The sequence below is a fragment of the Cynocephalus volans genome, chromosome 4 (genome assembly GCF_027409185.1).
Source record: "Cynocephalus volans isolate mCynVol1 chromosome 4, mCynVol1.pri, whole genome shotgun sequence".
NCBI classification, from domain to species: domain Eukaryota; kingdom Metazoa; phylum Chordata; class Mammalia; order Dermoptera; family Cynocephalidae; genus Cynocephalus; species Cynocephalus volans.
In genome coordinates this window covers 11242770-11261107 of record NC_084463.1, presented here as the reverse complement: position 1 = coordinate 11261107, position 18338 = coordinate 11242770, and the positions used below count along the sequence as shown (strand labels likewise).

The following is an 18338-nucleotide window of genomic DNA, read 5'->3' as shown; positions in this document are numbered from 1 at the left end:
GTGCCCACGGGAAGCAGTCTCTGGCTGTCCTGGGGTTGCCTCCATGGATCATTTGTGCTGCCCCGCACAGGAGGTTAAACATATGTAAACATGTCCATCAGTCCTTCCAGCCTTACTGCAACAAACAAACAAACAAACAAAAACCAAGATTCAAAACCAGTTTCAGAAGGATATTCCAGATTATGATAAACTTCCAACATCCTCAGGACATTGAAATCATCTGCTACGCAGAGCATTTCATTTCTCCTTCCTACTTCTGCTTGAGCTGAAAACTGTAGTTTATGAGCCAGGACTCTCCTTAAGGTGGAGCCAGCACACCTGACACTTCTATCTTAGCTGCAACAAGCAAAAGGTTTTGAACTCAAGCTAAAAGTATCCAGACTACAATTTATACCTGCAGTTTGTTTGAGTAGAGAGGAGAGGTACCCCTGCAGCAGAGTCAACATTCAGATCTCCAGGGTTCCTACATATGGACCTGAACAACCTTTAAACTAAAGGTATGGAAATATTTGCAAAACTGGGCAGGTGAGGGAAAAGGGTGACATTTATTCTTGGGTGCAGAAATCTCTAATGTCTGTGTATGAATGGGGAATCTGGGGTAAGAGGTGCTTTTAAGGGAGAGTAAATTTTGAGGGATGAAAAATTTTAGAAAGGCAGAATTCAAGCAATCTGATTTAAAAAGCCAACATGAAATTCTAAAAGAAAGAAAACTATTAAGACAAATCATAGAAAAACATTGATAAAGCCCAAAATTTTGTAAAAGAAAGTAATAAATATGAGTTTTAAAATAATTCTTTTCAAGGATTTTTATTATTTTCAATAATTCTTTTTGAGGAGTTCTAGAATGGCTGGTAAAACAAGAAAGGGGAACTTCTTATCAGACTGGGATTAAGGGAGCCGGAAAAACACTTTACATTAAAAGGACACTGTAGTAATATGGTTCTGTGTCAATATTTGCTTAACTATTTTGTGTCCTCTCTTTGTAGTTAAGGGAAGAGAATAGAGAAGCTGTTAGGCGACACATAGCTTTGAGACCAACTAAGCATGAGCCACTCTGTATCCTTCAGGCCCTTAGCTGCTCAACTTCTTAGAGTCCATGGCAGGCTCCATGAAACTTTTCTTCTGTAGAAATGGACAAGCTTGAAGGCAAAAGATAGCAGCTGGAAGACCCCAAGAGCCACTGGGAGGGCCCAGGTTTAGTTCTGGGAGTAACTTATCTGAGGATAAAAATAATCAGGAGGTATAAAAATTTCATGTGTTTCCATTTGTTTTCTTTTCTGTTTTGTTTCGTTGTGTGTTTGTGTGTTTTTGTATTTTCTCTTCTAGGATCCTAATCATGAAAATGAGTGTGACAAATCGTAAGCCACTGTTGGTGCTGCTGTTTATATTAGCCTCCTGGATCACTTTCACAGTTTTCCAAAACTCCACAAAAGTAAGAATTGCTTTCTTTCTGTGTTTCACAGAGTATTGTTACTTCATACCTCACCTTTTCTAGGAGAGTTCAAATGCAAGACCTATACGTTGTAGTAGAGGAGTTTCCACAGCTTGACCACCATTTAAGAACCAATAAACCTGATCATCATGAACCAGTATGTGAGAGGATAATACTGGGTATGTCTGTCTGCACACACGTAGTCTTCCTTTATGATGTACATGCATTGCTCTCTACTAGCCATGTTTAGCTTCTTTTCACCTTCTTTAAGGGAACTTCTAAAGAACAGAATATTTTCATTTTTATATAGGAAAATGTATTTGCCTTTTTTAATATAATTAATGATTTTGAGTATTAAGAAACCCTTCCCTACGCCAGTGTCAGACTATTTATCCAAATATTCGGCTAAATCCTTTACAAGTTGCTTTTGATATTTTAATGACTCTGTTTTATTTTGATTCGGTTTTTTGCTGGTTTTTCCTCTTATTTCCAAATGGATAATCACTTTTTCAGCTCCTTTTATTTTGTAGTCCTTTCTTTCCAGGCTGATTTGCCATGCCTCTTCCATTGTATATCAAAATTTCCAATAAGTGAAGGTCCTTTCTGGGCTCTCTGTTCTATTCTGTTGATCAGTTTGTCTTCCTTGTGCCAATACCACATTGCTGTAATTAATATAGCTTCATAATTAGTCCTTAAAACTTGAAGCTTGCAGGTTAAGTTACTGTTGCTTATTCTACTTCAGAAAATTTTTAACTGGTCCTAGCCCCTTATTCTTCCTTATACTTGTACATTTTATAGTCAGCTTATCAAATTTGAAGAAAAAATCCTACTTAAGTTTACATCTGCATTACATTAACCATGTAGATCAAATTGGAAAAACTAACATGTTTATAATAATATTTTTGTGTATAGCAACATGTAATATCTATTAATTTAGGTCTTCTTCATGATCTTCCAGTATACTTTTGCATACAGGTCTTACATATCTTTTTTAGATTTATATCTAGCTACTTTATAATTTTGTATAGCTGCAATATTTTGTAAACGGCATCTTTTTTTTAAATTACATTTTCTAATTGCTTGTTGTTGATGTAGGGGAATACAATTGACTTTTGCATATTGAACAGCAAAATTTTACTTTCTAAGATCTCTAGCTGATTTATTAATGTCACCTAGCATCTCTCAGAGGATTGAAGGTACATTTATTCTAAAGCCTTCATGTTTTGCAGAACCCTCATGTACCTGCATTTGGAGTTATGATTTTCTTCCTCAATCTAATCTCGTCTTTCTTCAAGAGATTCCTCGAAAGTTCTGATTCAATTAAGGCATCTCTTCCTATTTCCAGGAATGGCTAGGATTTTTGAAGGTTTTGTTTTGTTTTGTTTTGTTTCTGTCTTTCACAGGATTTTATGGGAGAAATTGAGGCTACAATATGTGCTTAATCTTCCATCTTGAATTAGATGATATATCATTTTCCATCTACTTACTTTCAAACTATAGGTACTTTTATACTTAAACTGCATTCCTTGTAGACAGAAAATAGTTGGAACTTGCTTTTTTATTTCTGCCTGTTAATGGAGTGATTAGTCCACTTACATTTAATGAAATTATTAATACGAGTGGATTTAGATCCACCACTTTGCTATTTGTTTTCTGTTTTGCCCCTGTTTTTTGTTCCACGGTTTTTCTTTTCCTGCCTTATTTTGAGTTAACTAAATTTCATTTTAGTGTTTCCTTTTAGTTTCTCTACTGTTTTTATAGCACAGCCTGTTTTTTGTTTTCTTGTTTTTTCAAGTGGATTCTCTAGGGATTACAATACACATTCTTAACTTTTAGAATTAATAATAGGCCATTTCATGTAATTATAATAACCTTTCAACCATTTAGTTCCATTTACAGCCAGCCCCATTCTCTGTGCTGTAGTTGTTATATTATTACAAATGTATAGTTTTTACTTTCATTTACTTTAAATATTCATATGCATTTTAAAGGAAGTAAGAGACAAACACATAGTCTTTTATATTTGTCTGTATATTTACCATTTCTGGTGCTTTTCATTTCTTCCTGAAGATCTGTGTTCCCATCTGGTGTAAGTTCCCTTCAGCTTAAAGAACTTCAGTTAGCACTTCTTACAATGCAAGTCCAGTGCTGTTCCTTCTTCCAAGTATCAACTCCCCTCCAGTTTCTGTTTATTTGTGTTTACTCTCCAGTGCTTTTAGAGAATTGTTATACACACACACACACATATTTATGTATATATAAATTGTTTACATATACAAACATAAATATATGGGTGTGTGTGTATACACATATATATACATATATATTTGTCCAGAGTTTGTCATTGCTATCTGCAGGAGAGTTGGTCCAATACAAGCTAATCTGCCTTTACTGGAAATTCTGATTAATAATGAATAGTAGTGATTCATTTTATTACTGTTTTATTCTTTGAAGTGTTAAGATTTTTTAATAAAAACATTTTTATTTATCAAATAAGAGACAGTATGTGCCAGGTACTACTCTAAATGCTTTCTATATGTTAGCCCATCAATCCTCACAATAACCACATAAGGTGTTAGACAGTGAAACTGATTCATGGAGAGGCTTAGGAACTTGACCAAGGTCTTATAGCTAGTCAGTGGCAGAACCAGCTTTTGATCCCAGGCAAATATCTCTAAAAATGAGCTACTCGTTGTTGTGAGCATGCAGTAAGACTAGAATTCTCATGCAGTTCTGATCTGGGTGTAAATTAGTACCATATTTTTTGAAAAACAATTTCACAGCATATATCAAAACCTTTAACAATGTTCACCACATTTTACCAATAATTCTATGTCTGAGATTCTCAGTACATTTACTGAATTGCAAAGAAAAATTTACCCCAAAAGATATTCTTTACAGAATTATCTAAAACAGGAAAATGTTGAAATGTGTCCAAAAAGATGGGAATAGGAAAACATTAAACCATATCCATAGGCTGGAATATTATGTGAGACTTTGACATAAGATGGAGAGTTTTCAATGACAATATTTAAAATTCAAAATTCAATGATAATTGTACATGGTAGTGATGTTTGTTCACTACCATGTAAAGCAGTACACTAGGAATGAGAGAAATTCACCAAAATGTTGACAGTAGTTATCAATGGTTGACATGATTATGGCTGATTTTATTTCCTGTATAGTTTTAGCATTCTCTAATTTTAAAAAATAAACCAGTGTTCTGATTAGCACATAAATATTTTTATAACCCTATGTTTTTGTATCTCCTGTGTTAGCAAAATCAATCTGAAAAATACAAATATCCTAGAATGAAAGTGGAGAGTAGACTAGTGGTTACCAGAGGCGGGGAGGGTAGAAGGAAAAGGGAATGGGAAGGGGTCAGTCAGTGGGTAAGAAGTTATAGTGAAATAGGAGTCATAATTCTGGTCTTCGGTTGCACAGCAGGGTGACTAAAAGCTATACTTAACAATAATTTATTGCATATTTCAAAATAGCTAGAAAAGTGGATTTTGAATGTTCTCACTACAAAGAAATGATAAATATCTGAGGTGATGGATTTGCTAATTACCCTGGTTTGATCATTAAACAGTGTATACATGTATTGAAAGAAAAAGTCACAGAATGTTCGTGCAAAGTGCAAAAGATGAAATTTTTTTAAAAACTGTATTTTACACAGAAGTCTCATGCATCTTTTCTGCATTTCATGCATTTTTTTTCTGTTTTTCATTTATTTGTAATTGACAAGTGAAAATTGTATATGTTTATTGTGTACAACATGATGTTTTGAGATATGCATTGTGTAATAACTTAATCAAGTTAACTAACATATGAATTACCTCACATACTTATCCCTTTTTTGGGTGTGATGAGAACAGCTTCAGATCTACTCTGTTAGCAATTTTGAAGACAGTACATTTATATTAACTACTGTCAGCAGATTACACAATAGATCTCTTGAACTTATTATTCCTATTTAACTGAAATTTTGTATTCTTTGACCAACATCTCCCCATCACTCCCATGGCCCCTGGCAATCACTATTCTCCTCTGCTTCTATGGGTCCAACTTCTTTAAATTCTCCATATAAGTGAGATCACGCAGTGTTTGTCTTTCTGTGATTGGCTTATTTCACTTAACATAATGTTCTACAGGTTCACAGATGTTATCAAAAATGACAGGACTTTTTTTCTTTTTTAAGGCTGAATTCCATTGTGTATATATCCCACATTTTCTTTATCCATTCATCCACTGATGGATACTTAGGTTGATTCCATATCTTGGGTACTGTGAATAGTACTGTAATACTGTAATAAACATGGGAGTGCAGATATCTCTTTGATATACTGATTTCATTTCCTTTGGATTCATGCCCAGATGTGGGATTGCTGAATCATACGGAAGGTCTGTTTTTAATTTATTGAAGAGCCTCCGTACTGTTTTCCATAATGGCTGTACTAATTTACTTTCCCACCAACGGTGTGCAAGGGTTCCCTTTTCTCTACATCTGCCTATACTTATATTTCACCTTTTACGTAAAGCCATTTTAACAGGTGTAAGGCAATGTCTCATTGTGGTTTTAATTGGCATTTCTCTGATACTTAGTGTTGAGCTAGGGCTGGGGCCTGGGGCTCACCCCCAAGCCTGTTCTCCAGACTGGGTCACAAATCCTTCACACGCAGGTCTACGAGCTAGGTAACAGGAAAAAGGTCCTTGGAGCCACAGATGAGGAAATAACAGGCTTTATTTCTAGGTGCGAGCTCTGCTGACCAGCAGTTCAGAGCGGCTGCTTCACACGCACTGAAAAAAACAAGAATAGCAACAAGCTAAAAATTCATGGGCACACATGTGCACTAACTCCACCCCCACACAACTTGTTTACAAAGAATGTGCTGTACTACCCCCAACTGGATGTGAGGGGACAGGGCCTGACCAAACTACTCTATTTTCCTCACACTTAGCAATGTTCAGTTTTTTGTATACCTGTTAACCATTTGTATGTCTTCTCTTGAGAAATGTCTGTCTATATCCTTTGCCCATTTTCTACTCAGGATATTTGTTTTCTTGCTATTGAGTCATTTGAGTTCCTTATGTATTTTAGATATTAAGCACTTATCAGATTCATGGTTTGCAAATATTTTCTCCCATTATGTAGGTTGTCTCTTCACTCCATTGATTGTTTCCTTGGCTGTGCAGAAGTTTTTCAGTGTGATGCAGTCCATTTGTCTATTTTTGCTGTTGTTGCCTGTGCTTTTATTATTGATATCTGAAAATCATTGTCCAGACCAAGGTCATGGAGTTTTTCCCCTATGTTTTCTTCTAGTAGTTTTATAGTTTCAGGTCTTACATTTAAGACTTTAATCCATTTTGACTTGATTTTTTGTATAAGGGGTGAAATAAGGGTCCAATAACATTATTCTTCATATGGATATACAGTTGCCTAACACTGTTTATTAAAGAGACTGTCCTCTCTCCATTGTGTGTTCTTGGCACCTTTGTTGATGATCAGTTGACTGTGAATACATAGATTTATTTCTGGGATCTCTATTCTTTTTCGTTGGTCTATGTGTCTGTTTTCAACCCAGTGCCACAATATTTGATTACTATAAATTTATAGTATATTTTGAAGTTAGGTAATGTGATGCCTCCAGCTTTGTTTTTTTCACTCAAGATTGCTTTGGCTATTCAAAGTGTTTGTGTTTCCATGTGAATTTTAGAATTGTTTTTTCTATTTCTGTGAAAAATGTTATTGGAATTTTCATAGGGATTACATTGAATTTGTAGAATGTTTTGGATAGAAAGGACATTTTAATAATATTAATTCTTCCAATTTATGGACACTGGATATCTTTCTATTTATTTGTGTCTTTTCCAATCTCTTTCATCAGTGTTTTACAGTTTTCACTGTACAAGTCTTTCACCTCCTTGGTTAAATTTATTCCTAAATTATTTTTGGTAGCTATTGTAAATGAGATTATTTTCTTGTTTTCATTTTTGGGTAATTTGTTGTTAGTGTATAGAAATGCTTCCGATTTTTTGTTATGTTGGTTTTATATTTTTGAATTTTGTTTATTACTTCTCACAGTTTTTTGGTGGAGTCTCCTCTGTATATAGTATCATGTCATCAACAAACAGAGATAATTTACCTTCTTAATTTCTAATTTGTATGCCTTTTGATTTTATCTCTTGTCTGATTTCTCTGGCTAAGACTTTTATTACTATGTTGATCAGAAGTGGTGGGAGTGGGGCATCCTCATCTTATTCCTTATCTTAGAGAAAAACTTTCAAATTTTCATTGTAAAGTATGATGTGCTTTTTCCTGTTGCTTTGCCTTACATGGATTTGTCACTTCTCTTCCCCTCGGTGATGGAGAATTACTCAAAGGATTACTCAAAGCCCATTTCTTCTGAGCAGTGAGAGACCCTGAAGAGGTTAATATCCTGGAACTCTCAAAAGAAAGGCATTCCTTCTGTTGGAAATTAACCACAAACTGGGGTTCTCTCCCTGCATTTATTCTCCAGACCAGGAAGTTACAGAAAAAGAACATAGGTGGGGTTATGGCTAAGTATAATTTAAAAATAGAGGCTGGTAACATCAGTGAAACAAGCAAAGTGACATCCCATAATGCAATTTGCAAAAGGTTGAGTCATCCACTAATAAAAGCTTGATCTTAGCAAACACTGTTTTCCCCTACAGCAATTTCCCCAGTATTTTACATATCGATCAAGTAACTTGTCTGGCCTTGAGCCAGCAACTTTTCTGTGTTACAAAGACTTTAGCCTGAGCAAAGATTCCCATCTTTTGCAAGGTTAACATTTCTATATGTAATTCCAAAAGGTTAGGCTAAACCTGTGACTACAGGGCTTTGGAAAATAGGCCCTGTGAAATACATTTGCTTTATAAAAGCTAGTATATTCCACATTTTCTGCATCTGTTGAGATGATCATATGATTTTTGTCCTTCATTCTGTTCAGGTGGTGTATCATATTTTTTGATTTGTGTATGTTGAACCATTTTTACATCCCTGGGATAAATCCTACTTGATCATAGTGAATGATCCCTTTTTTCTGTGTTTGTGTGTGTGTGTGTGTCTGTGTGTCTGTGTGTCAGTGTGCATGCACGCCATGCAGATACAGCGAGTGACTGACACAGGAAATGTGTTCTGCAATAATATGGCCAGCCAAAATAGGCAAGATCAACAAGAATATATGATGTTTTTTATTTCCCTGATAATCCAACATAGATGAGGCACTCAAAAATGTCTGGGACTAGAAAAATGCCTAAAGTCTGAGACTTTTATACAGTCCATCACAGTGGGTACAGTAGTATGCATTTCGGTTTTGTGAATTACACTGTGAATGATCCTTTTAATGTGCTGTTGAACTCTGATTGCTAGTATTTTGTTGAGGATATTTGCATCTATGTTCATCAGGAATATTTGCCTGCAATTTTCTTTTCTTCTAGGATCCTTGCTGGCTTCATAAAATTTTGGAAATTTCCAGAAGTTTTGAAATATTTGAGAAAAACTGGCTTTAGTTCTTCTTTAAATGTTTGGTAGAATTCACCAATGAATCCATTAGGTCCTGGGATTTTCTTTGATGGGAGACTTTTTATTACTGATTCTACCTCCTTACTTGCTATTAGTATGTTCAGATTTTCTGTTTCTTCATAATTAGTCTTGGTAGGTTATATATGTCTAGAAATTTATCCATTTCTTCTAGGTTATCCAATTTGTTGGTATGTAATTGTTCGTAGTAGTATCTTTGTTTTTTTGTGGTATCAGTTGTCATGTCTTCTGTTTCTTTTCTGATTTTATCTGAGTCCTCTCTCTTTTTTTTTCTTAGTCTAGCTAAATATTTGTCAATTTTGTTTATATTTTCAAAAAACAACACTTAGTTTTGTTGATCTTTTCTTATTTTTTTTTGTCTCTATTTCATTTATTTCTCTTCCGATCTTAATTATTTCCTTCCTTCTGCTAACCGTGGGCTTTGTTTATTCTTGGTTTTTTTAGTTTCTTGAGGTGCAACACTAGGTTGTTTATTTGAGATCTTTCTTTTTTCTTCATGTAGGTGTTTATTGCTATAAACAACCCTTTTAGAATTGCTTTTGCTATTCCCCATACATTTTGGTATGTTGCGTTTTCATTTTTATTTGTTTCAAGATATTTTTAAATTTCTCTTTTAATTTCTTCTTTGACTCATTTATTGTTTAGTAACATGTTCTTTAATATTCATATATTCATGAATTTTCAGAAATTCCACCTGTTATTGATTTCTACTTTTATGCCTTTTTTTTTGGAAGAGGCACTTGATATAATTTCAATTATCTTAAATTTGCTAATACTTGTTTTGTAGCCTAGTATATTATCTATCCTGGAGGATGTTCTGAGTACACTGGAGAAGAATGTGTATTCTGCTGTTGGATGGAATGTTCTATATATATCTGAGACTATTATATATTTGCAATTGTTATATTGTCTTGCTGAATTGGCCCCTTTATTATTATATAATAACCTTCTTTGTCTCATTTTGCAGTTTTTGACTTAAAATCTCTTTTATCTGATATAAGTATAGCTACTCCTGGTCTTTTTTTTTTTTTTTTTTTTTTTGGTTTCCATTTACATGGAATATCTTTTTCCATCCCTTCACATTCAGTCTTTAAAAATGTCTTTAAAAGTTTTTAGTCTTTAAAAATGGAAACAGAAAGAACAAACTGCAACCCCTCTATGGTCGTAAAATTTATGATGTACAGCATATAAAGCCAAAACTTGACTAGATGGGTTTTGGCAGAGGTAAAAATCAAAACCATATTCAATTTGTCAATCACTTTTATTCTAGAATTTTTCCCTCTATTTACAAACATGAGTTTAGTTCTATTTCTCTCTGTCTTACAAACCAAGGTGCATAATGAAATTGGGCTTATATTTATAGGTGGCTTGGGAAAAAAATCGGTGTAGTTAATTTATAGTCCTACCTCACAAACTTCAATACTCAGTTACATACCTGATGTGATTGTATGTGTGCATGTGTATAATATTTAATATATGTATTCATATAAGTACTTTTCACCTGTGTCCTTACAGGTGAAATGAGTCTCTTATAGGCAGTATATAGTTGGATCTTGTTTTTTATCCATTCAGCCACTCTTTGTCTTCTGATTGGAGAATTTAACTTATTTACATTTAAGGTAATTGTTGATGGGCAAGGACTTACTACTGTCATTTTGTTAGTTGTTTTCTGGTTGTTTTGTAGATTCTTTATTCCTCTCTTACTGTCTTCCTTTGTGATTAAGTGATCTTCTCTAGTGTTTACTCTTTACCTTTTGTGTATCTCCTTTAAGATTTTTCTTTGTAGTTCCCATGTGGACTACAGAAACAGAAAAAAATTCTCATAACGGGCTGTTTTAAGCTGACAACAACCTAGATTACACTAAAAAGCTTTATGTTTTTACTCCACTCTCTCCCACATTTTAAATTTTTTATGTTACAATTTTCATCTTGCTATATTGTGTATTCCTTAACAAATTATTGTGACTATTGCTACTTTCAATAGTTTTGTGTTTTAACCTTCTTAGTAAATATATACATTATCTGTACACCACCATTACAGTACTAGAATACTCTAAATTTAACAGTGTACCTACTTTTACCAGTGCAATTATACTTTCATATGTTTTCATGTTACTATGTACCATCTTTTTCTTTCAGCTTGAAGAACTCCCTTTAGCATTTCTTAGGATAGGTGCATTAGTCTGTTTCTGTTACTTTTAACAAAATACTCGAAACTGGGTGATTTATAAAGAAAAAAAAAATGTATTGCTTGCAGTTTCTGAGGTTGGGAAGTCCAAAGTTCAGGGAACACATCTAGTGAGAGCCTTGTTGGTGGCGACAGTAATGGCAGAGTATCACATTGAGAAAATGGAGGAGCAGAGAGAAACTAATCTCCTCATTCACTCTCCTTTTAAAGACCTCGAAACCACTCCCCTAACCACCATTATTAATTCATTCACTACAGCATGGTCCTATAATCTAATCACATCTTAAGGCCCCACCTTTCAACTACCATAGTAGGATTTCTCACCCTCAACAGTTACAGTGGGGATTAAGTTTTGGTGGGACATTCAACCCAAGACAATAGATCTGGTGATGATGAACTCCTGCAGATTGTTTTCCTGAGAGTAAACATTTTAGACTGATTTTTAGTTTTAAGATTAAAAAAAAAAATGGAACAATAAGCATTTGTTCTCTACTATGCAGTTTTAATAAAACAAAACATTTTTTCTGGGCCAGCCCGTGGCTCACTCGGTAGAGTGCGGTGCTGATAACACCAAGGCCATGGGTTCGGATCCCATATAGGGATGGCCGGTTAGCTCATTGGGTGAGCGTGGTGCTGACAAAACATTTTTTCATTTGGTCTTTGTAATCACCCTATAAGGTAGATTTTATCACCACTATTTTCAGGAAGATCCTAGGGCTTTGGGGGATTAAATGGCTCTTCTACAATAGATTAGCCCATGAGAAGTGAAGTGCCATTACCAGATTTTCTAAAGAAAAGCATTTTGCCTGTAAAACAAACATGATCATAAAATCTCAGTATCATTTAATTTTTGTACCTCTAATTATTCTATAAAACACAGGAGTTAGTTAACTAACCCACCGAAAATCATGACATCAAATAGGGACATTTTCTGTGTTCTCTATTCTGTTCCTTCCTGTTTCAGTTATGGACTACACTCAAGTTGCCCATCTCCCTCCATCACTGGAATTTCATTATGAAGTCCTCATGCTCTGAAGCACCGTTGTGCCCCGTAGCTTCAGCAGCAGAGACTGAGCTGAGAATAAAGGAAATCATGGAGAAATTAGACCAACTGATCCCGCCCAGACCTTTCACCCACGTGAACACCACCACCAGTGCCTCCCACAGCAGAGCCACCATACTTAACCCCAGAGACACATACTGCAGAGGGGATCAGCTGGACATCCTGCTGGAGGCGAGGGACCACTTAGGACACAGGAAGGAATATGGTGGGGATTTCCTGAGGGCCAGGATGTCCTCTCCAGCCCTGCAGGCAGGTGCTGCAGGAAAGGTGACCGACTTCAACAACGGGACCTACCTTGTCAGCTTCACCCTGTTCTGGGAGGGCCGGGTCTCCCTGTCTCTCCTGCTCATCCACCCCAGTGAAGGGGTGTCAGCTCTCTGGAGGGCAAGGAACCAAGGCTATGACAGGGTAATCTTCACAGGCCAGTTTGCCAATGGCATCTCCCATGTCGATACTGACTGTGCCCTGCTTTTAAACTCAAGTGCTGAACTGTGCCAGTATCTGGACGCTCAAGACCAAGAAGCCTTCTACTGTGTGAGGCCTCAACACATGCCCTGTGCTGCACTCACCCACATGCATTCCAAGAACAAGAATGTTTCTTATCTAAGTAAACTAGAAATAAGCCTCTTCAAAAGGTAAATAATTATTTCTGGAGACTGCTTGGGAAAATACAGTGATTTGGCCAATGAAAGTCATATGAGTATATTAACTTTGGGACTCTGAGCTATTTGTGAAAGGATCTGTGCACTCATTTGGGGACAGTGCCCACTCTCTAGTAGTCCTCAAACTTTGAGGATATTTGAAATCTCCTTCCCAGTGAAATAAAAGATATAGACAGAATAAAATCTAAAAGATAGTGAAAAACATATTTGTGTGTATGTGTGTGTGTGTGTTCTAGTAAATTATTTCTGCATCTCAAGAAATCACCTTGCACGCCTTCTGGGTAACTCTATCACATCAGGCAAAGAAACAGAAATTTACTAATGGCCTGAAACTGTGGGGGCAGTCACTAAGAAATAACTGAAGCACTGGATGATCTGACTTCTTGTGTGTTTCCTGATTTGAAGCCATCTGCAGATTAATTTTCTATATTTGTCTCTTTAAGGTCAAATGTGGGTGTAGAGATTTTGGAGAACTTCAATGTGATTAATGTCTCCAAATGCAACAGTAAGTGTTCCTTTGTTTGGTGGGTGTCCTTAGCATGAGACCCATCTAAAGCTTTCCTCTTTCTGATGGACTTGTTCACTGCTTCAGACCTATCAACACTGCTCACCTGGCTTGTCTAAGGTAAGCCAAGAGACCAGATACTTCAGTGAGTAAATTATTGGGATCACTAGGATATAAACCTGTTTTAGTAATTATAATTCTCATCATCAATCTACTCACCAGGCAATCTATTCATACAGATTACCTACCCATGTTACACAATAACCTTCAAACATTAAAACTCTCTCCCAATGCTACACCTAGATCTTTTGCTCCCCACACCACCCCTCTCCACACCTTCACCATCACCACTTTCCACACACTACTAGCCCAAGAATCACCTTCCATCTAGGAGTCAGCTCCTTACAGTTTCCCCTTCTAGGTCTTTGCCACCTTCCAAACAATTTTAACATACAAAATAGAACATCCACACTTATATCTGTTCATTTCTCTTCAATTTCTTTGACTCCAAACAGCCTAGGAAATCCCCATCTAAAATGATTTAAGGCAAGAATTTTTATGTCTCTGTAAGTTCAGTATTAAAATTCTTGCTAATCAATAATAAACTTGTTGACACTGAAGTGTAAATATATACCTAGATGTAGAAATGGTATTTTTTAATTCCAGATAAATGGGCACACGCATACTAGTTGTTATAATATTAAACTATTTCCTTTGGTTGATGAATAATCACGGGCCCAATTTCTCCATGGTCTCCTCACTATCCTAGCCATTTCAGCCTCTCACATTCCCAGACTCTTTATAAAACAGTAACTAAGGGGTTAATATCTGGAGATCCATCTTGGATCTCCAGGACTCTTTCCAGCCTATGGTCATATCCATTCAAATTGGCCAGTTCCCAAGACAAAGTAGTTGTTAATATTTTTTTATATTACCCTGTATTTAACTCAAATGATTTATAGATTGATGGTGGCATTTAAGATACTGTAACAGAGTGTGACAAACTCAGCTAGGTAAAGCAGGCTAAAATGATAGGATAATTGACCTTTCATTACTATGCAATAATTGATGACTTTGGTTTCATAGGAAGGCTACCAAATACTTAATTTTATCCAGAAGGCCATTTTTTTCTGGGAGAAAACATGTGTTTTTATAATGAACATTAATGGGTAACATTTAGAAAATTCACATTAGAGAAATATTTTACTGAAAAATAGCTACTCTATCACAAGGATGTTTCCATATGCTTCTGCACCACTACCCACCACCGTCACCCCTATTGACAGGATACTTAGAAAAGACAGAAGGCTTTTCATAAATACCGATGGATAATTTGATGTTTTAGAGGATCCTATCTCGCTGATTCTTTGGCAGATGAAACAGTTCCAATGAAAGAAAAATGCAAGTTTGGCATGACATCCACAATCCCCAGCGGATATGTCTGGAAAGACACTTGGAATCCTGTTTCCTGTAGTTTGGCTACAGTCAAAAAAAACGAATGCCTGAGAGGAAAATTCATGTATCTACTGGGAGATTCTACAATCCGCCAATGGATGGAATACTTTAAAAGCAGTATTAACAGTATGCTTCAGTCTAAGCTATTGTGCATATCCTTTCCAGAAACTTCTTTTTCATTTCAAGGGGAGAAAAGAATATAAGAAGCATCTTTTTTTCTATAGTTTTTAATCACAATACACCAAAATTTTTCACAAGGCATTGTTATCTTTTCTTTAAAAGAATACATTTATCTGACTGGAAGGGAGCCAATGTAGAAAAAGGTCTATCACTTCCCTATCCCTGCAGAATTCATAGTTCGGTATTTACCCAGTGTGCTCAGAGAAGTATTGATGGAACTAAAGATAACTTAAAATATTAAATTATCCACCTTCTATAGTTGGCATGATGGTTAAGGGTGTGGATTTTAGATCCAAACAACCTGGGTTTAAAACACATCCTATCTGAGTGGCCTTGTCCAAGGTCATGTCCCTTACTTTCCTTATCTGTTAAGTGGAGATGAAAAGGGTATCCACCTGGTAAAATGAGGTAGTATATCCAATAAAGTTCTCTTTGGTGTAAACTATTATCTCTATTATCATTACCTGAGAGGACATTAATGACTACATCAGGTAGGCACAATGGTTAAAAGCATGGGTTTTGGAGTCTAACAGATCTAGACTGTGCCATTGGGAAACAATGACCCTGGGCATGTTATTTATTTTCTCTGCCTCATTTTTGTCATCAGTCAAGTAGGAATAATAATAGTACCTGCTGTTGGTGTGTTAAATTCTTTATATCCATTATCTCATTGCAAGGCAGACTGGCATGTAGGAAGTGCCCCCAAAACAATAGCTATTGAAAGTATGATCATTAGTTAGAGTTGAGGCTTGAATTCAGTTGCTAGAATTCTAGTACATTCACTCTATTTACTACACCAAGAGTACACTAGTAATAATTCAGAACCCACCAGTGGTCCTTGGCAATCTTACCTGAAAAAAATCACTACCTACCCTTCTGTGTCCCTGGGCTCTGGCTTTTACCACTGAGGACAGTGCAGTCGCTAGGGCTTCATCCTGGTCTTCCTGATACGAGCCCACTCTTGTGATGTCATTTTATCGGATGGGTAGTAATAAGCTCTTTTCAGGCTTATTACTAACCAAAAGGGGAAAACCAGTAGGGCCTTGGCTCTGAGTTATAAGTAAAATTCCCAACAGAAGAGAGAATTTTAAATTGTGACCTTTGGTAAATGACTGAACTCCTGGGGACCTCAGTTTTTTCATCACCAAATTAAGGATCTGGTGATAACCTTTAGCAACTCATTCGATGATGGTGAGTCCCTTAGGTCATATAAAGTACTGAATTATTGAGTTAGTTATTCTATTCAATTCATCTTTTAAGTCGTGGAAGGAAACATCTGTTGTACTTTGTGTTAAAAGTTAAATTCTATGGCTAGAGTGTGCTTTGGAAAAGAAAATTGAAGTAAGCTGAGTGAAGAAAATACTTGTGCCATTTTCCTTCAACCAACCTTCCAGAATCTCTATTTTCCAACCTCAATGGGTTAAAACTTCAAATGTGCCCTTTACTTCTAAGATGGTACATGTTACAAAGCATTAATAATTCTTTTCTCCACATTTCCTTCAAAAGTTTTAGCTACAAAGCAGCTGGCACTGATATTCTGATAATGGTCTAATCAGTATGATGAAAAATGGAAGGACTCCATTTTATTCTATTTATATTGTGCTCATTTTCAGAAGTGACAAGATCAGGGAGACTATTTTCACAAGAATTGGGAGGAACTTCAAGTTTAAGTGCTGATTCTGCCACTTACTAACTGTAATCTTGGACAGGTCATTTCCTCTCTGGATTTTCTTTTCTATCACATGGCAATTAAATATACATGAGGATCTTGGAGGTAAATGAATATATCAGTCCAAATAAGTGTTTTGTAAACTGTAAAGGACTTCACAAATAAGTAGTAATATTGTTATTACTATAGATAATGAACTCAGTACCATCCCACGCATATGTGAAATGGAGAAGCATAGAATATGATCTCAGTCTTAAGAAAATTTATAGAGCATTTGGGGAAATATGTTTACTTGTGTTTTGTTTTGTTTTTTAATGTAAAGAACATCAATTAGTACCTTTCTCTATCCTCAAATGAGCTTAGCCTACAGTTAACAAAACAAATGAAAAATAATACCTACAAAACTGACCATATCACCCTCCAGGGAAGTTACCTCACTGCTTACATGGTTCTACAAGGGGGCATATTCTCTTACATTGGTATACCACTTACGATTGTTCAAATAATCTTCAAAACTATCTCCTTCTTTAAACCTATAATAAATAAGACATGATTAGTTTATTTAATTATAAACACCAAATCTTTTCCCTCTTCTTTATGGCTACTTAATCTTTGTAACTTTATTCTCCTTTCATTTTGGGATTGCCTACTTGGCATCAGCACTGAAGTCAGTGGATCTACATGGATATGGAAAATTTCAGAACCAACTTGCTGTGGACTTGGACAGGAATATCAACATCCAGTGGCAAAAACATGGTTACCCCTTGATTGGATCATTGACTTATTCTGTCAAGGACATTGAATACATTGCCCGGGCCATTGACAGAACTGGAGGAGAAAAAAATACTATCATTGCTATTTCTCTGGGCCAGCATTTCAGACCCTTTCCCATTGATGTTTTTATCAGAAGGGCCCTCAATATCCACAAAGCTGTTCAACGTCTTCTTTTGAGAAGCCCAGACACTATGGTTGTCATCAAGGCAGAAAACATCAGGGAAATGCACAGTGATGTGGAGAGATTTAGTGACTTTCATGGTTACATTCAGTATCTTGTCATAAAGGACATTTTCCAAGATCTCAATGTGGGCATCATCGATGCCTGGGATATGACAATCGCATATGGCACAAATAATGTCCATCCACCTCAGAATGTGGTCAGAAATCAGATTAACGTATTGTTAAACTATGTTTGCTAGATAACGCATATCTCTGAAATTACCATGGCTGATCCATAAACCACCAATTAGCCAAATCAGATAGTTCTAATCTGGGCTTCCACTTAATAATAAAAGTAAAAATACTCATGAGAAGGACATACTCTTCTTGATCAGAGACACGTGCCACTCTTCATCCAGGGAAGTCAAGACACCCATGGGTAGAAGTTCTTTCTGATACATGGAAATTCAGAGCAACAAAGTAATTGTAAAATAAATATTTGGAGAAAGCAGCCCCATTTCCTTATTTATACCATTAAAGACAAGCTTGAGATGATTTCCACATGAGAAGAGATGTCTTGTAAGGCAATTCTCCCATAGTAGTAGAGTAGCAGCAGGATTTTCAGCAACAGCTCCTGAATCCTGAAGATGTCTGGCTTTTCTCTCCCCATAGGAACTCCCA

At 35.9% G+C, this 18338-nt stretch overlaps 1 protein-coding gene across 1 annotated transcript; it reads left to right on the top strand.

The window, feature by feature from the left end:
* The first annotated feature begins 1336 nt into the window (after positions 1-1336).
* LOC134377063 (NXPE family member 4-like) lies at positions 1337-17917 on the top strand. The gene is made up of 5 exons (XM_063095679.1): positions 1337-1432; positions 12152-12885; positions 13356-13417; positions 14792-14998; positions 17382-17917. The coding sequence occupies exons 1-5, from the start codon at positions 1337-1339 to the stop codon at positions 17915-17917; spliced, it is 1635 nt and encodes a 544-aa protein (XP_062951749.1).
* Positions 17918-18338: the final 421 nt, after the last annotated feature.

Excerpts from the sequence above, each read along its gene's own strand:
- LOC134377063 (XM_063095679.1), top strand. The coding sequence starts at position 1,337 with ATGAAAATGAGTGTGACAAATCGTAAGCCACTGTTGGTGCTGCTGTTT. Across the intron at positions 1,433-12,151 it reads TTTTCCAAAACTCCACAAAA|TTATGGACTACACTCAAGTT; the intron begins GTAAGAATTGCT and ends TTCCTGTTTCAG. Across the intron at positions 12,886-13,355 it reads GAAATAAGCCTCTTCAAAAG|GTCAAATGTGGGTGTAGAGA; the intron begins GTAAATAATTAT and ends TGTCTCTTTAAG.